Genomic DNA, 19,055 nt, shown 5'->3' with positions numbered 1-19,055 from the left:
AGATGACCCAATTAGATTAAAACCGGTTAAGGCACATGTATCCTGATTGCACTGCACACTCATCCATCCAGATGCCCCCAAGTGACTGCTACCAGCACAGGGGACCAGTCCCAGATCTTGCCTCCTTGCTTGAGTGTACTCTGTCCATTATGTCAGCAGTGCACTGGGTCAGACTGATGCTTCCTTGGTTAACTCTCTACTGATACCACTCCTACAGTACAGAATTCCCAAAAAGCACTGTGCAGAAGCTGCATAACCAGTGGAAGCCTGATCTGAGCCCACTGATGCCTATGGAAGCCTCCTCTTGAAACAAACAGCTGGAAACGAATCCAGAGGAATTTAAACCTGAAGCTATGCCTTTTGTGCTGCATACATAAAATACCAGTTTCTCCTCTTTTTCTTTCAGTTTGAACAATCGGTATGAATTAAGCAATGCAAAAGCATGATCCTGAGGATGTTAGGCCAGTCACTAATTTACAGGACTACCCAAGCAAGGTAGGATTATTTTATCTAATTAAGACAGAACACAGTATTTAAGACAGAACATTTGCGTTAAAACAGACAATTCAGAATTATAAATACTGTTGAGTCTGAAATTATGACTGTTAATCTCTCTTCACATAACAATGTTCTACTGATACACATTGTAAATCATTGCCTTTTGCTTGCAGTAGATGAAGCCATCACTCAAAATGCTAAATTATAAATCTGAATACAATTCAAAAGGTGAACTTTGTTTAGTTTTACTAAAGGCAGAAGGGCAATGCTGATGGTGTAGTACTGACATTAATGCATTACTTAGGACTGAAATTTGGTCTGTATTCAGTAATTCACTCATTCCCGTGAACAGATGAGGCAGCAGTTCTCTCTCCTGGATCCTATTCCCCTCTCAGCAAGGGAGAGGCACATTAGGTGTGCCATGGGCAGGTTACCCAGCTTGCTCAGCATGTATTTTTGAAGATACAAAGACAAGCTAGTCCCAAAGTCTCCATGAACATGCTCCTTTGAGGGTCCCTCTTACAGATCTATAAAATGTGTACACTAATCTAAGAATGATTTCTAGCAATTACCAATGAGCTGCCTTGAAATATGTGTTCATCTACAATAAAAAATAACCAGAAAATAAAACTCAGTATCTTAATTTGTGTATTAATGACAGGAAGATAAGATTTGTGGTTTACAAACTGCAAAAAACCCACACAGATATGGAATCATTAAAATATAAAACACTGCATCATTAATTTTCATTTTCTGGTGGAGATGAGATAAACATTAGCAAATACGTGAACACCACTGCTGATACTCTCTACCCCCCTCAGCATCTTTACATACCAGGATTTAGTTATCCTTTGTCCCATGCTTATCTACAGAGAAGACTCAGCAAAATCGCCTATCTGTCACTGAAGTAAAAACCTAAAAATAACGATTACCAGATATGTAGTTTACAAAAATAAAGTAAAGCGAGGTGTTACAAGGTGTTTTTTTTTTTCCAATTTAGGTCAGTTTATTTACTTAATAATGGCAGATATTTGAATATATTTCCTCTCCAGACTATTTTTCAACTGACGGCTGATGTACATCTAGAACAGTCTTATCTAGACATAAATAATTTCTAGAAATGACCAGAAAGTAAAAGGACTCCATGTGTAAAATCAGTTGGGTCTTCATCAAAATTTCAGCCATCCTTTACTGGCCACCCTTATTCCCCATTCACAAGGCCCACCTAGGAAATCCATTACAGGATGAAAAACAGAGGTCATTTCCAACTTCAACAATCTTGTTATGAACAGGTTATGAACAAGGTTATGAAACCCTAGTACAGCTACAGCCAGCTGAGCTGAAAGTCATGGGAATTGATGCTGATTTTAGTTACATTTGGTAAAAATCAATGTAACACCTTTGCTTTAGATTAAGTTCATTTGAATTCACAGTGTAGGTGACTAAGCACAGTAATTGGCCCTTTTTTTCCCTGAGAAATATGATCTCTATTTGAATAGCAGCTATTTTCACTAGAATAGTCTTTTCATGTAATCATAGTCTTTTTGTGGCTATTTAGCATTCCACTGGAATAAGCTGGGCTAAATGGCTGCAAATGGTGTGTGCAATGAAGCCTTTTCTTTGACTATTATAAAACGCAATCCAAAATGTTTACCGGAGAAATACAACTTCACACAGAAGTGAAAAGCAAATGACTTGAGAAATGAGGTGAGGAGGCTGCGTTAGAGGCTGGGTGTGAGCCAATGGGAGTGAGCAGGGTTAAGTGCAGATGGAGGAGAATCAGGGCTGAGCATGGCAAGAGGAGATGACAGGTGAAATAGAAGGGGAAGAAGTGAGCTAGGGAGAAAAGAGGCCAAGGAAACAATTCTGAGGGACAAACACTAGAATGGATAAATGAGCTAGTATTCTATTCTTGGAAAAATACAGATCCTGGACAATCACAACTATTTGCAAATACCTGGTTGTTAAAGTTGCTGAATTTTCCTTGACTGACTGTCCCTGCCTCCATTTTTCTTTAAAGAGGGCTGAAAGCTTAGGATTGAAATGTTCCTTCCGGAGAACTGAAATATTTGCTGGGAAGCTTCTTAGGCTTCTCTGTCACAGCAAGAAATACAAAATAATTTTTGTCAGTCAATCCAAATTATCATTTTACCTTTCAAACCCTCCAAATACTCAACCTCTACAATATTTTTGGCACAGCATTAATAACTAAAACATCCACACACTCTGCCCACTGTTGTAAAAAATATATACATTCTAGTATTTAATTCATGAGGTAAAGGAAATGGAAAATATTCTTTGTCTCTGCACTTTCCTAGAAATTTCTTTCAACTCTCCAATAAGATGCTGCCTTAGAGGTGCTCAGGGGTGTTCTTCCTCTCCCCATAAACTACTGAGCCTAGTTTCACAAATTGAAAACCAGATTAGCCTACAGTTTATCCATGGATAAGCTCCCCACCAGCATTTTAGGTGCCAGTCAGCACTCTGTTATGACAATGTGATAATGTAAATGGTAAAGTAAGCCCTCAGAAAACATCTGAGCTGAGGTACCACAGCAATCCCTCTGTGGCTTGTATGAGTTGTGGATTAGAGAGGGATGCACTAGCACAGTCTAGTTGCACTTCAGAGGAGGACAGAGTGTCTGCTTTCTCCTTTTCAAATGACCCCAAAGGGAAAGGCCTAGATGAAAGCATGATGTTGCCATCTTCTCCCCAGCAAGCAATGCTGCCTTTCTATGAAAACAGGAAGACACAGCACCCTTCTCCAGTGCAGAGTGCAGGGATGGAGGAGCACTGTTACCAAAGCAATGTTAGCAAGCCTGGCTGACCACTTGCCTCTGTGAGCCCCAGAACAACTCACAGACAAGCAAGGCTGAGATGCAAGAGCAGCAGGTCCCGGCCATCACCCTCTCATGTCCCACCCTGAAGCCACCCCTTACACTGCAGCTGTAGACACTGACAGCTGGCAGCAGTGGGCAACCCCTGACATATCATGGGGCAAGCTACAAAGGCAGGTGAGTTATTCTGCCCTCTCTTCTCCTCCTACCTGAATTGTTGCAATAGAGACAAGATGGGACAGGGACACCAGCAGGTCAAGTCCTGCAGGAGCTGTTTCTGGTCTCCCACTGACACCAGGCTGGCTGAGATGATAGGGGAAAAACCCAGGCCCCATTATGCCACTGTCCTCCGCTTTCACAGTCCCCATGCTGCAGGCTACCAAAACCTGACCATTCCTGTGGAAAAGGGCACCCAGAAAGACTCCTTCATCACTGTCACAAAATTGATTTTATTTTTCTTTTTAATTAAAAAACATATTTGTTTAATCTCTTGTAGTCACAATAGCAATAGTTAAATTTATGAGTCAGTGGTGGTCAGTGGACACAAACATTCAGGGAGTATCTTTATCTTGCCTCCCAGCAGAAATTATTTATAGTTTGATCTGACTAGTTACTTTGACATAACTCCTTTAACCATAACATCTTTCCATTCCTCTAGTAGCAGAGATTTAGCATTTCAGGCTGAGTACATATGTTGGCTAAGAACATAATCCTCAGCTCTGGGCGTAAGAGTTCATGATAAGAGGATGGCTTTGCATACAAATTGAAAGCACTGAGATGCAGAAAAGAAAAATACACTAAACCCTAATATGCATAGTGTGAAGGCCTTCTGGCATCAGAATAAATGATCAGTTATTTAATTTGACATCTTTAAAAACAGAGGGACTAGAGGAAAAAAATGAAAAAGAGAGAGAGAAAAATGGATATGACCTTTAGATTGACACTCCAAGTAAAGACTTTGGATAAATACTGGCAGTGAAAGAATATGCCAATATGCAAAGAAGAAAAGAGATAAATGATACTAGACCATTTAAGTAGACAAAAATCCCAGAGCTCCTATTATACAGCTATTTCTGACAGCACAGAGATGGATTTATCAGAGGGCAAAGGGGGATGCTCGCCTTCCCCTGTATTAGCCCTCTTAGCATAGCACATGCATTCCTGCGTGCAGGATGCAGACACATCTCTGCAGTCCATCTGCTTCCCCTCATTCAGGCTGGGGCTCATTTCCTAATGCAAAAAAGACTTTTCATTATCATTGCAAAAATTCACAGTGGGCATCCAGCAATTACCAGCCACCCATCACAAAGAACTATAGGAACAGGGGGTAGCATTTCTGAACAAAAAGATAAAGGATCAATCCTACGCATCATCTGACACCATTAGACTTTTTTCCTTAAACTTGTAAAAGACACAAAGAAAGAATGCACTGTGGAAAGCTGTGAAACTCCTGCCACATGACATGCAACTGACAGACAATACCTGTTTTAATAAACTATAAGCCTTCCAAGTTATTAATATCAACTGAAATCGTGCATTTAAACTGCATTTCAGACACGGGGATCTGTGGTAGAGCCATTTCAGCCTGCAGCCCCTTTCCCACAGTGCCCTGCAACTCTGCTGGGCACACCAGCAGGTGAAGTGGACCTCAAGGTCTTCTCCTTCACAACACCCTCTCTGTTCAGTGGTGGCCAGGGAGTTCCGCGTAGCAAAATCTAGCTTTGAAGAGAGTTGGGATTAGAGAACTGAACTTTCAGAACCCATAGTCTGAGCACAGCTGATCCACACTAGGTCATGCATGGCATCTTGAAATCCCTTCTATCCATTTCTTTTATGTTAATTATATAGAGATGCAGAGGTTTTTCCTTCTTCTATAAACTCAGCTTGTTCTGTGTAAGCTCTGTTTTCCAGGGTATCTTCACACTCTCTGCCGACACCTTTCATTTCACAAGTGGCGAGCACATTCTGCAGAGTACTGTTTCTTTCCTCCCAAAATAAATTAAATCTGGCATCATAGTATGTCCTGGTTGCAGCTGGGATAGAGTTAATTTTTTCCATAGTAGCTGGTATTGTGCTGTGTTTTGGATTTCGAATTACAATAATGTTGATAATACACTGATTTTTTTAGTTGTTGCTAAGTAGTCAAGGACTTTTCAACTTCTCGTGCTGTGCCAGGTGCATAAGAAGCTGAGAGGGGGCACCGCCAGGACAGCTGACCCAAACTGGCCAAAGGGATATTCCATACTGCATGATGTCATTCTCAGTGTATACAGGGTGTTTCAAAAAGATGGGCCCAATTTTAAAATATAGTGATTTCAAATTGGGTCCATCTTTTTTAAATACCCTGTATTTTGGGGGATGCTGGCTGGAGAAACCACTGCTCAGGGGCAATCTGAGCATCAGTCACCAGGTGATGAGCAATTGCATTGTGCATCACTCGTTTCAGATATTCTATTATTGTTATTATTTTCCTTTCTAACTTATTAAACTGTCTTTATCTTAACCCATGAGGTTTACCTGTTTTTTCCAGTTCTCTCTCCTATTCCACTGATGAGGTGGGAGTGAGTGAACAGCTGTGTGTGGTGTTTAGCTGTCTGTGAGGTTGAACCACAGCATAGTAACATCTGAAAGTATGAAGTAACATAATTTCAAGGCAAAAATCTGCAAAAAAAACCTAACAAAACACTGAACTTATCCTCCCCTCTGACATTATAAATCATCAGTAATAAAATGCTACTACCAGGCAGAGTCAGGTAGCAGAAACTGTAATCACAGCCGGAAGTAACTGTTCCTTTGGAGCTCATTAAGTGTATCAAGTCCCTGTAATCTTCTATTGATTTTAGGAGCAGTGGTTCAATTATCAATGCAAAAAGCGTAAGGGAAATTTCCAAAAAGGATTCCACATATTCCCTTGAGATATATATTTTTCCACCTTGATTTTTACAAGTTTCTCTAGCTCGATGCAGTGACAACTGATTCCTCTGCTCCAGCACTAAAGCAGCCAAGGACAGAGGCCAGCCCTGCCCCAACAGATTTTAATTCACATTGCTCATAAGTACCCCTGTGGTAAAGCTTTAATGGTTTCCTGCATGCCTAAGACCTAAGCTTGTAAAATATATGAAGACATGCTTCTCCTCCCTGAAGTCAGAAGAGGAAAAAGGAGAAAAAAAAGTCCTCAATCAAAAAGCCTTCTTGAGAAATGTGAACTTGGGAAATGAATGTGCAACGATGGCAGATACCTGCCTGACTCTGCAGAAAGTTTAAGTGATAATTAAGGCACATTGTAACAATGGCAGCTCAAATTATTTTATCCTTGATGTTATACTTAAAGCTTGAGCTCCAAGGAGCTGGTGAATGAAAGAAAACCAGCAGACTTCAGCAAAAAGCTTGTGACTGTAACAGAGAGTTTTAAATTCTACAAAGAAAAATAGCCTAAAATTATTTTTTAAAATTAATTTAAGAAAAAAAAAAAACAGTCAGGGTAATAAGACAGTTTCATGCTCTTTTGAGTCCTAATTCATGATTTTTAAAAAGGTTTAATTGACTGTCATTTCTTTCCTGCAGGAGCCTAAGAGGTTATCCAGATAGGCAGTGTAATCTTCATTCTCACAGATACTCAAAACCCATCCAGACATGGCCCTGAGCCCCCAATTTACTTGGCCCTGCTTTGATCTGAAGCTCAGACCAGATGTTCTCCAGGCATCCCTTCAAACCTAAATTACTCTATGACTCATAAACAGTTACACATATCCCTGTATCCTCAGAGATGTACAGAGTCCCCAATCTATACGACAGCATTTGCCATTTTGTTGACAACCAGGGGACAATTCTGAATTGCCCGCTTTCTCAACTGGCCCATTGCAGTCTCTTTCTCTTCCCTTTCCCCACGTCCCAGTTGGGCAGCATGTCCTGCACACCCTACCAGTTATGCAGTGGAGGAAGGAATATCAGCATTACTGTCAGCCTAAGGCCAGCTAGAAAGATAAATGAGAAGACACCTACAATAGTCCAAAAAGCGGGCAGCAAAACATAAAGCTGTCTAGTGATATCCAACCAGACAACATCCAGCTTATAACATGTTTGTGACTTTTGCCTCCCTATTTTTGAAGAGAATCACTCTTTGCTTTCAACTTGCAGCCTTACTACTGCACGTACAGGCAGTCTGATGCGGCAGCCCTTGGCTTTCCTCTCTCTAGAAAGGATCGTTTGCTGCAGATGCAGTTGTGCTGTGTTGTTGAACCTCACTCAAAAAGTTATTGCACTGGGAATAAGCATGAGGAAAACCTGAACCTTTCTTTCTAAGCATCACATGAGACCCATATACCTTACAGGATAGCAGACAAATGCAGAGATGGTAAACTACCAGCTAAGAAAACCATTTTATATTACTCTAAGCATTTCAATGGCAAGATTGATTCTTCCAGTTAAAACTAATGTTAATTCAGATATCCACTACCTCTCATATGCTTTAATCATAGAACCAACACACATAAGGACAACAAATCCCTACCTCTGGAAAAAATAAAAGCAGCAAAATCTTTCAGATAAAGATAAAAATACCCTGATCAGTAGATCAGTTTCCCCCACAGTACATATTGACAATGAACAGTTGATTCTATTGAACCATTACAAGATATCGTTACTAAAATCCAGTCCCCAAACAGGCCATATCTTCATTAAAGGGTAGTTACAGAAAGAAAATGGATACAGAAATAACTGTGTACATAACTGGAACAGACAAAGCCTATGCTTTGACATGTTCTGTTCCAAAATGCTTCTGTTTCTTTTCCATTTTATCTCCTAACCTCATTATGTTCACAAAAATATTTTAATTGTGGATGAAATAATGTCACTTGTAACCATTTCAGTCATGCTAGTCTTTCTGGTGAGGGCACAGGGAAGGCATTCTTGATCTATTCCAAGCCAATATTCAAGCACCATATAACATACAGAATTTCTTTCCTCCACCTGGACACTTACTGATATCCTGACTTTCTACTATCCATCACCTGGTGTAGTAATGTCTACCAGCAAAAATCGGTATCTGATAGCAGGACTGTTATATCACTGCATAAAATCCCTTTTGTCCCAGCATTGAATATGATGTCTGCCATAGCCAACTGCTCTCTGGCATGTTACTTTGCAGAAGGGTCCTGCAAAGTTCAGATCATTAATCACAGAATATTTAAGAATACTTAAAATATGGGGCAGATACAGATACAGTCCCTATTTAAATTGTCATAAAGCACTGTAGTCAAAGGACCAAAACTCACCTTTTTTTTTTTTTTTACTTGCTGCTATTGTTAACTTCTTTTGACCATTCACCCCCCTTTAATTCTCAAGTTTTAAATCAACTATGTCCAAAGGAAAACAAACAGAGCTCAGTTAATCTCCACACTGGCCCTGTGTGTGCATCTAACAGCACCTCCAGTGTTCTCTTATTCATAGTAAGAATGCAGATTATTTGACCCCACCATGAGTTCCTCTAAGCAAGAGAAGCTCTGCTGCTCAATACATAACTTGGACTCATTGCCAGCTCTTAATTTGGCCGTGCATTTGCCCTTTAGAGGAAAATTATTTTCCAGACACCTTTCTTTTACTTTTACTTTCTTTTACTTTTCAAATTCTGGTTCCTTTCTGCATTTTAGATAAGCATGTGACTGCATTTTGAACTGGTATTTCCATTTGTGTGATCAGATATGAAAGTTCTGTAGTTAACTGGAAGCATGCAAGTGAAAGTCTAGGAAATAATGGTTGTGTTCACATCACACCTGGGCAGAGCAGGATAAGAGTTTATGTTCTGAAATTCAAAGACCCCAGATTGTCATTGGGTTTTGATATCACTTTTGACTCAGCTAGCCTATTAAAGAGATAGGGACCAGCTGTAGTGTTCAGATCCATATATGAATGTGTATCTGGTATTGACGTGGAATTTGGTTTCCATCCAGCCAGGTACCTGTAAAAGTGGCTATAGGTTGAAATGTACATCAATCTGAACTCTCATTCGAGCAGTCTCTGAAATATGCAGAGGAAGAGAAAGAGGAGACTGATTATTCTGGCTGGAGAAAACCAACCTATTTTTTTCCTAGTGCCAGTTACATAACCTAAGTTTCCTGCAAAGAAGGTCCTCTTCTAAGAGCAGAAGAATTCAAGTGTGCTTCTGCTACACAGGCTTCAGCACTAGATTACAACACACCAATCCTTGCCAATACAGCTACTTCCTAAACAAGAAAACTGCTCAAGATTTACCTGATTCAAAGTCTCTTTAAGCTACCAGACCCTCAGATTCTAAAAATCAAAAACATCCTGTGGCATCCAGTTTGTGCTACTGACACTGCAGCAAGCCCAAGATCAGCGATACATCACGGTTAGTTCTGTGCTGCAAGTCAAACTTCACAGCATCACCCAGCTGAGACCACAGGTCTTCCCACTACAGCTTGATTCAAAGCCCATTTAAAGCAACATAAACTTCCATTGACTTCATTTGGACTTTGGACTGGCTCCCAGAAGTACAGTAGACTCTTCTATAGCTCCTAGCATCCTAAGAATTAGAGGCAACCTGGCAGTTCTGGTTCCGGCTAGCAGAGGTTGATGTTGCACATAAACAATAGGTAAGATCACAAAATCATGACCCATATTCATGGAGTGCCTTCATTTAAGTTAAATGCTGGTGACACCATATGGTGTCACCAGTCAGCAGGTTTCATGCTTTCCCACAATGCTGCTGAGGAAACTTGATTGGGCTTCGGAGCTTGTGGAGTCTTGAGTTAGTTTCAAAAGAAGATTTAAAAATAAAAAAGAATTTTTGGGTTAACACATTATTTTGTAACCCACTGAGAAGTAATTTTATGCCAGAGATCATTCTGAAATACACTTAACTATTCACTATGCATTCATTTATCTTTCAGATAATATCAAAATTTTCCTTGTTGTATTTAATAAGTGCTAGTTAAGTATGTAAAATCTCATCCCATCTGCTTATTCCTTCACATAGTGAAATTAGAGGGCTCAATTCTACAGTCATTACTCACGTAAGGAGAGGCATTGATTTAATGGACATGCATGAAAATGGATTACAATATAGGACCCTCTGATATTGATTTTGTGACATCATAATCTTAGTTAGGCAAGAAAAGCCAAGTTAGAGAAACAAAATTATTAAAAAAACCCAAACCTCTTAATTTACACTAAGCAGACTGCAATAAAATTTTAGCTATGTTGTCCATTTTGAATACAAGTTCTCTTTAAACAAGAAGACTATATCTGAGTGATGTTTCTCTCTTTTATCTCTTGCCCTGCTTACAGTTACTTTCATTAAACTATTGTGAGCTAGAGCATATTTTGTAGGTTGATGGGTTCTCTTTGAAGGGATTAAAGTCACATTGATTATTAATTATTTTTGATGTTTTAAACTGATATAAATGTCCAGAAACTCTGATGAGCAACATCCTGAGGAAACCAACACTGAATAAAAACAGAAAGAAGCAAGCAACAACAACAACAACAAAATGCCCTGCTCAGCTCCTGGGGGAAGCAATTGTGACTTATTTCTGCTTGGAAGGTATACTGACACTTAGAGAATACCAGCAACTGGCATATATGATAATAATTTCTCAGATATCTAGAGCATCCTTATTTTGATGTGTCTATCTTTCAGACTTCAGGCAGGGTCTGCAAATATTTTGCATACAGAACAAAGCTAGGCACAGCAGTGCTAAGCAAATAATAAATAAATTCATTTCATTGCTGTTAGAAAAAGTTCATTATTTTCCTTAAATCTGCCCTCCAGTACTTTGGGAAAACATTAATTAGCATTCTTTCTGTGAATTTTTATCCACCAATTTTCTCTACTGTTCTTCACCACATTTTAATATGGTGCTGGGCTTTTTTTTTGCTTTGTTTTGTTTGTTTGTTTGCTTTCTACTCTAGTTTAAAATTTCTCTGCTGTTCATAATTGAATGGGAACCAAATCCTTCCTTCTCATTTCATAGGTCAATGAGGAGTGAAGATTCTCCATGTTAAAATGACTTCCATATGAACAACAAGGAAATGATCCTGATAAGCTGGGGTGCAGGTAATAGGCATCTGCCAAACAGCTGATTACACCAAGGTAACAAGACGACTGGGACAGTCTGTAGTCTGCTCTAGGGACTCCTCTGAGCCCAGAAGAACAGCCTCTTCTTGATTGATTCTAGGGGTGTGTCTAGGCCAGAAGGAGATGATTGAATGCTCTTAAAATTGAAGGAGTTTCTAATCTACTTGACAACTTAGAGACTGGGTCCTGCCTCTCTCACTCCAAAGATTTGGCCTTGGTATTGTTTAGGCAAAAGCTGACACAACTGAACTGCGGAACTGCAGGTTTATAGCACATGACAAAGCTACAAAATCATGTCTTAATCACCGAAAGTGTGCTGAGACCCAGTCATTTCAAAATCACAACTACTAGATTGACAAGCAACATTACCTGTTTTTCCCAGAGTACTTAAAAAATAATTTAGCATTTTTATCCCCTCCAAGAGGTTAAAATCTGCCAAACAGCTATCTCATGTTAAGTCTCTGACTGACACAGAATAGCATAGAGCTGTTGTCTTCTGTTGTCTCCATTCAGCTCCTCTGAAGTGCTCAGTCCCCGTGCTTGAATGCCACACTCAAATTTTTCCATCCCCAACATTATGTTTCCTATGCATTCACAGAACCTATCCCACATATTCTCTTCTCATGTCCATGCTGCCACCTCAAGACCAGCATACTGAGTGTACTAATTCCTTTAAAAACATATCTCCTGCTAGCTCTATTCCCTGTTACTATCAGCTGTGTCACCAACTTTCTCATTACCGATTCTTACTGTAAAGCATTTCTTCTCTAAATACACACATATAACAAACAGAAAATGCAAAGATAATCACAGCAATTTGAGCACAGCACATACTACTTTTGCTCTGGTACAATGTGCTGTCTTTATGGCGAGCCAGACATGATGCATATCATATTGTTTCTGGAACTCCTTCATTTAAAAGCCACTGTAATTTCCTAGAATAAGAGCGAAGGAGTTCCAGAAAGGAAATGCATCGTGTTTGGCTTACTGTAAAGACAACAGTCTTCTTCCTTAGGATTCGCTCCCTTCTCTGGCTGTATTCATTCAAGATTACACAGTTCTATGAAAAGCAAGTATCTCCCATTCTCTATTCGTCTGTTACACATTGTGCATGTGGCAATTAGTATGTGTTACCACATTTTTTTCATAAAGATTTTTCTCTTTTCAACTATACATTAATGGAAGAGTAATTAAAAAAAACAGTAGCTTTTGTGTGCAGACCATATTTGATAAGTCATTTTCTTCATTTTCTTAGCAAATTACTATATACTAAACTCTGTGTAAAGATTTTAATTTTAAAAACATTTTTAATGTTTATCAAAGTTTGATTTTTTTCTCCACATTACAATTAATTACATTTTGGTGCATGAATAAAATCTTCACAGTCTTGAGTAATGAAAGTATAATCACTCATTTACTAAAATGTACAAGTGCTCTGGATGATAAATGGTACCTACTCCATTTGGAAAAGGCAAATAATTTTAACGAACAGGTAAAACAAAAGTTAACTATAAACCTTTTAAGTTGTTCAACAAAAAGACTTGTTTCCAAAGCACTTTTTTTTTTTAAACATTCATCATCTTGACTCGTATGCCAAAGTAAAAGAAAAAAGATCTCTTCTCCAGAGATGAGTCTGTCTAGTAAAATAAGTCTCAGGATGGATTTAAAGAAGACTTTGTTCAATTTAACATTTATTCTGAAGCTCTGTAAGGTCATTTCATGATCTGGCTGGATTGCTCTGTGTGGTGACATCAGAAATGGAGAGATAAGTGGGCTCCTCAAGATCAGTTACCACACTGTCTGTGAGCCCTTTAACAAGGTGCCGTGGGATTGCCACAGGTAAGCCTTTATGCAGCATAGTCCTGGTCTTAACCTGAATAAAGCACTACCCCTGAATGCAGCTTCTGACTAAGGTGATAAAACCTAGAAATTGCCTTATTGACCTTGTGGAATTCGAGTCTGGGGCTCATAACTCCTGCAAGGATGAAAGATCTTATCCTGGTGGACCACTGTTATTTCACCACAATAAAATCAGGAATTTGCCAAAGAATAATACCTGAGTCTTATTCCACTGGCAGAGAGGCTTTTGCAAGTGCCTGTTACAGTTCTGTAAACATGAGTTGGCACCAGAGTATCCTCTCCACTAGCTTTGCCCTCTAAAATCACTCTGGTCTAGAAATAATGCATGAAAATCATGACATGAAAGAGAATGTGACTTGTAGAAATTTTGGATTAAGGATGGTCATTCCTAATAAAGTTTTTTAAAAAAGAAAAGTGTATTTTTTTTTTTTTTTTCTGGGAGGATGCTTTTCTCTCCCATACAACCTGGATAGTCTCAGGCCAGTAGTAGGCAGAAAAGTTCAGACTGTTGTGCTTCAGTAGCTCTTCTGAGTCTGTTCCATCATAAGGAAATATTACATTAATTTTGAAAACAATAAAGAACTGGTAAGATAGGTTGTTGTTGGAGGTGGGTTTTCTTATTTATTTTGATACTAGTAGGACATGTTCATGAGGAAAAAACAAAACAAGCTCATTTTCTCAGCAAGAGCTTGATCAATCATCTTTCAGAGAGAGAACAGATGCTAAAAGGACCCTGTACCAAAATTCACATCAGGTATCCATTTCTTTTCCAGCCAGGAGGAAACAGTGGGAATCATTTGGGCTCCCAGCTGTGAATCAGCCTCTCTCTTGCAAAGCTTTCTTACACAGAAAGGGGCAGCATCCTGACAGTATGGTGTTTGCTTCAGACTATTAACTTCAGGTGCAGATATTATTGAAAATTACACCAATAGAAGCACATATCCTTTGTTGGGTAAGGTTATGCTGAGTAAGGTCTTATAGCGCTTAGATCTCTTTGGATGCCTTGATCCATGTAAACCCGAATTTCAACTTCACTAAGACATCAGGCTCCACTAACATAAAAAGTTGTCCTCGCTGGGAGAGAAGATAGTGTTGCTGTTTGATATGCAGAGCCTGAATTTCATATGTAAGACTAATACACAAAGACTTCAATCTCATGGAAATAAGAGATGGCATTTTTTTATTTGTAGACGATTTTCCTGAGGATTGTCACCCCACTTATTTAGTCCATACATGGAACTGCTGTGACAACGAATTTTCTTATTGTTTTCCTACTGAGAGCATTGATCATACCCTCTTGGAGGTGTAACAGAGTTACACCCTACCTTGTCCCACACAAATAATATGGCAAGAAAAAATAAAATCACCCACGTGCAACCTAGTAACAGCATGTGATATCTGACATATCAGTCACATAATCCAGTGTAGAACTTCAACTGGTCGAAGCTCACGACTAAGGGAAGGTTGCTGGATTGCAATTAAAAAATACAGGGCAGATAACATCAGTCACTGGAATCAGGGAATACATCCACTTTTAACTCTATTTAGCTGAAGTACAGCTTTTCCTTTCAGGTGTGATTAGCCACACCAAAATGAGACAATTACAAAGCAAGCTGCTAAGGAGAGGAGAGGAGAGGAGAGGAGAGGAGAGGAGAGGAGAGGAGAGGAGAGGAGAGGAGAGGAGAGGAGAGGAGAGGAGAGGAGAGGAGAGGAGAGGAGAGGAGAGGAGAGGAGAGGAGAGGAGAGGAGAGGAGAGGAGAGGGAGAGGAGAGGGAGAGGAGAGGGAGAGGAGAGGGAGAGGAGAGGGAGAGGAGAGGAGAGGAGAGGAGAGGAGAGGAGAGGAGAGGAGAGGAGAGGAGAGGAGAGGAGAGGAGAGGAGAGGAGAGGAGAGGAGAGGAGAGGAGAGGAGAGGAGAGGAGAGGAGAGGAGAGGAGAGGAGAGGAGAGGAGAGGAGAGGAGAGGAGAGGAGAGGAGAGGAGAGGAGAGAGAGGGAGAGGAGAGGGAGAGGAGAGGGAGAGGAGAGGGAGAGGAGAGGAGAGGGAGAGGAGAGGAGAGGAGAGGAGAGGGAGAGGAGAGGAGAGGAGAGGAGAGGAGAGGAGAGGAGAGGAGAGGAGAGGAGAGGAGAGGAGAGGAGAGGAGAGGAGAGGAGAGGAGAGGAGAGGAGAGGAGAGGAGAGGAGAGGAGAGGAGAGGAGAGGAGAGGAGAGGAGAGGAGAGGAGAGGAGAGGAGAGGAGAGGAGAGGAGAGGAGAGGAGAGGAGAGGAGAGGAGAGGAGAGGAGAGGAGAGGAGAGAGAGGGAGAGGGAGAGGGAGAGGGAGAGGGAGAGGGAGAGGAGAGGAGAGGAGAGGAGAGGAGAGGAGAGGAGAGGAGAGGAGAGGAGAGGAGAGGAGAGGAGAGGAGGAGGAGGAGAGGAGAGGAGAGGAGAGGAGAGGAGAGGAGAGGAGAGGAGAGGAGAGGAGAGGAGAGGAGAGGAGAGGAGAGGAGAGGAGAGGAGAGGAGAGGAGAGGAGAGGAGAGGAGGAGAGGAATGTTTTATTACTGTGCAGTTTTATGATGGTTCTATAAATTGCCAGATGGGAATCAAGGCCACATCAAGCAGATACAGCTTAGCAAGTGACATTTGGGCTGCTAAAGCTGAAACAGCTAGCATGCAGACATCAGTTTTGCCCATCTTCAGATTCATCAGTTCAATGTCTCTGCTTTCTCACTGAGATTAACTTCCAGGTGAAATGTCAATTTAATAACTTAAGGCCGGATAATTTTAGTATTACTTCAGCAAGCTACATAACTAAACAGCACAGAATTAGGGAAAAACTTTGGTTTGATTTTTTTTTTTTTAATTAATGTCTACACATTTTTTTTGCAGTGACAAATAAGGAAAACTCAGTAAATTTAAGGTTTAGGAAAGTGGTCCTATTTCAGCGATCTGAAACAAGCACTGCTGTTGCTTCTCAAACTTCTTTCCTGTAACCAGATTTACTTTGACCATCCTCTGAAATCTCAGTTCTCCTCTTGTTGTAGTGTCTAATAATAATGTATTAGATAATGTATAAGATAATGTATAATTAGATAATATATAAGATAACTCATTACAGTAGACTTGCTATCCAACTGAAGTCGTAATCCAATCACACACTGCATGACTGATGCACCTCTATCTTGAGCTACAGCTTTGCCTTTTCTTACGCTACAAAATTCTGCTAATACTGATCAGATTTCTTTGTCATCCTAGTCCTGGGTTTCTTTGAGCAACTGACCAGAGGGTATGGCTGAAGAAGTGACGGTTACTTTCCAACAAAATGAAAAACTAAGGCCTTGACTACCTTCAAATCTTTACCAAATTTCTTGAGATATATTTTACAAGTATAGTATTTTACAAATTTAAACTACCTATTTCCCGTCTTGCTTACTCACAGTAATTTTTGTCATAGTAGTGCTAGTAAAAAAACCCAAACAAACAAAAAAAACCCCACCACACATGCAAAATCTCTCCCTCAAAAATAACCTTGATTTTTGAAAAAGCCAGGACTCAGACTGTGGGGTAACACAGCTACTTAAAACTGTGTGCAGTTCTATACTAGAGAACCAACTGCTACAGAAATTAACTGCAGTCCTTCAGTTTTCTGTTGAGCTGTAATGTCTACAGTCTTACTCTCTTAAAAATAATAATTAAAAAACAATTAAATTCTGAGGAATAAAATTTTGTCCATATATTAATGTTATCTTGCATAAATGTGTGTTTCAGCAGTTATGAAAATAAGACATCTGACAGTTGACTACTATATGTGAACAGATGCTGTGAAAGCTTCCCTTTAAATAGTTCTGTCAATGCAATGTCAGTTTTAGAAGTGACACCACTGCTGTTCTAGGACATGATCCTGCAAACTCTTATTCACACAGGGAGTCCTGCTGCTTTCCATAGAACATTTACATTTATAAGGTTCTGAGAGGTCAGGTCCTTAGTTGTGTAGTTCTCCTTAACTGTAACTGACAAATATACAACAAAGTTTTTAGTAGTGCTGAACACTCTACTTCAGGGCAATGACATTTTATAGTCAGTGGTATTTCCCTAGACGGTACATACATTTTCTTTTAGAAGTTACATGAGGCATATTAAATATGCTTGAGAAACCATTAAAAGAGTAAAAGCATAAAGATAAAAAATGTCATTTGAAACCAAGCTTGCAGTATTAAGCAGAACTTTAAAAAATTAATCTGCCAAGAAAATAGGCTGAGCCTGAACATAGCACGGCACTCATCAGGAAACAACGTTAAATTCTGCAACGATAAAACGGACACGATACACCACCCGGCTCTTTGTTAGCTACATTTTCATAGTGGCTCTCTTGGCGGGGGGATGCATGAAAGATAAGAAACATTTAACGGGGGAACGCGTCTCGCCGGGGTGCGTTTCCCGGAGCCAGCGCCGCAGCCGGGCGGCGGCCGGGGCGGGCAGTGCTGAAGGACAGCGCGGCGCCCCACCGCCACGGCCCGGTCCGGCCCCGCGGGGCAACACACCCCCAAAACGCCACATCGACCGTTTCTCGGCACCCCCGCTGGGAACCGGGTAACTTTGGAGGAGGCAGAGGATGGCAAGAAGCGCCGCGCAGCTCCCCCGGGATGATGGCACTTTCGGTGGGGACAGGGGAGCGGGGGCGCATCACGCTCCGGGGCGCGGGGCACGGCGGAGCGGGCTGCCCGCCCGTCGAATCGCGCACCGCGGGGCGGCACAGCCTTCCCACCTCCCCACCAAACCCACATGCAGATCCTGCGCGGCTACCCGAGGGAGCACAAAGCGGGGACAGCCGGGGCTGAGCCCCTGCCTCCGCCGGCCCGCGGGACAGGCGGAGCGGGCAGAGCCACCTGCCCTTGCCAGGGAGCCGCGGTCCCACCGACTCGCCGCGAAGGCGCACAAAGGCGAAGCAGAGAGGGCTCGGTGCCTACGGGAATGGGGGACCCACACCCCTCCATCAGGACTTACCTTCAGCAACACAAAGAGCCAGAGGAGGCAGGAGCGGACCCCCGGGGCCCCCCGCCGGCGGCGGCCGGGCATCTGGGGGGACGACGGCCGCGGCCCGCAGGGGCGGCCGGGCAGGGGGGGCTGCTGCTCCTCTGCCCCCTGGCCCCCCGCCTCTGCCCCTCTCCTCCCTCCGCTCGGCTCCAAGCCGTGCCCGGCAATGGCGAATTGCGGCAGCATCAGGCGGCCAGCGGCGGCGCCGACCTCCCCGCCGAACGGCGCATCCTGCCGCCCCCCGCCCCTTTTATTTGAGGTTTGCGGCGGGGAGGAGGAGGAGGAGGAGAAGGAGGAGGAGAAGGAAGAGGAGGCGGCGGCGGGCAGTGTCTCCTCTCCCAGGAGTTGGGGCGATCGCGCCGCTTGCTGCACGGGAAGGGGTGACAGAGCTGCTCGCCGGCTGCGGGGGCTTCGTCTCCTCGGCGGGAGCGGCCCCAGCCCCCAGCGGAAGGCGAGGGCTGGGAGCCGGCAGCCACCGCCCTCGCTCGCCCCGCACCGCCCTACCCTGCCGGTTCCGCCCTCCGACCCCGGTTCTCTCCATCTCCCAACAACATCTCCTCTCCAGGGGCAGGAAAAGCAAGGCGGCGAGCAAAAACGAGTCATCACCACCACTCCCGAACACGCACAACAGTCCCACCCCAATGTAATTTTTCCTACCTGCCTCCCCAGGCCAGATCAGGGGACACAAATGCCGCGAGCACCTGGCGGTCCCGGCTGGCGGGGCAGAGAACGGACGGGGCCAGACGCTGCCCCGAGC

General features: G+C 42.3%; 1 protein-coding gene across 1 annotated transcript in view; it reads right to left on the bottom strand.

The window, feature by feature from the left end:
- Positions 1 to 18,839, bottom strand: part of PTPRO (protein tyrosine phosphatase receptor type O) — a 156,239-nt gene extending 137,400 nt beyond the window's left edge. Inside the window, 3 exon segments of the mRNA XM_065030093.1 lie at positions 18,269 to 18,321; positions 18,324 to 18,369; positions 18,371 to 18,839. Of these exon segments, the coding sequence (XP_064886165.1) occupies positions 18,269 to 18,321; positions 18,324 to 18,369; positions 18,371 to 18,484 (213 nt within the window). The 5' untranslated portion in view covers positions 18,485 to 18,839.
- Positions 18,840 to 19,055: the final 216 nt, after the last annotated feature.

The sequence above is a fragment of the Columba livia genome, chromosome 1 (assembly GCF_036013475.1).
Source record: "Columba livia isolate bColLiv1 breed racing homer chromosome 1, bColLiv1.pat.W.v2, whole genome shotgun sequence".
NCBI classification, from domain to species: Eukaryota; Metazoa; Chordata; class Aves; order Columbiformes; family Columbidae; genus Columba; species Columba livia.
Note: the sequence above shows the minus strand (reverse complement) of the source record. Positions and strands in the feature narration are given on the sequence as shown.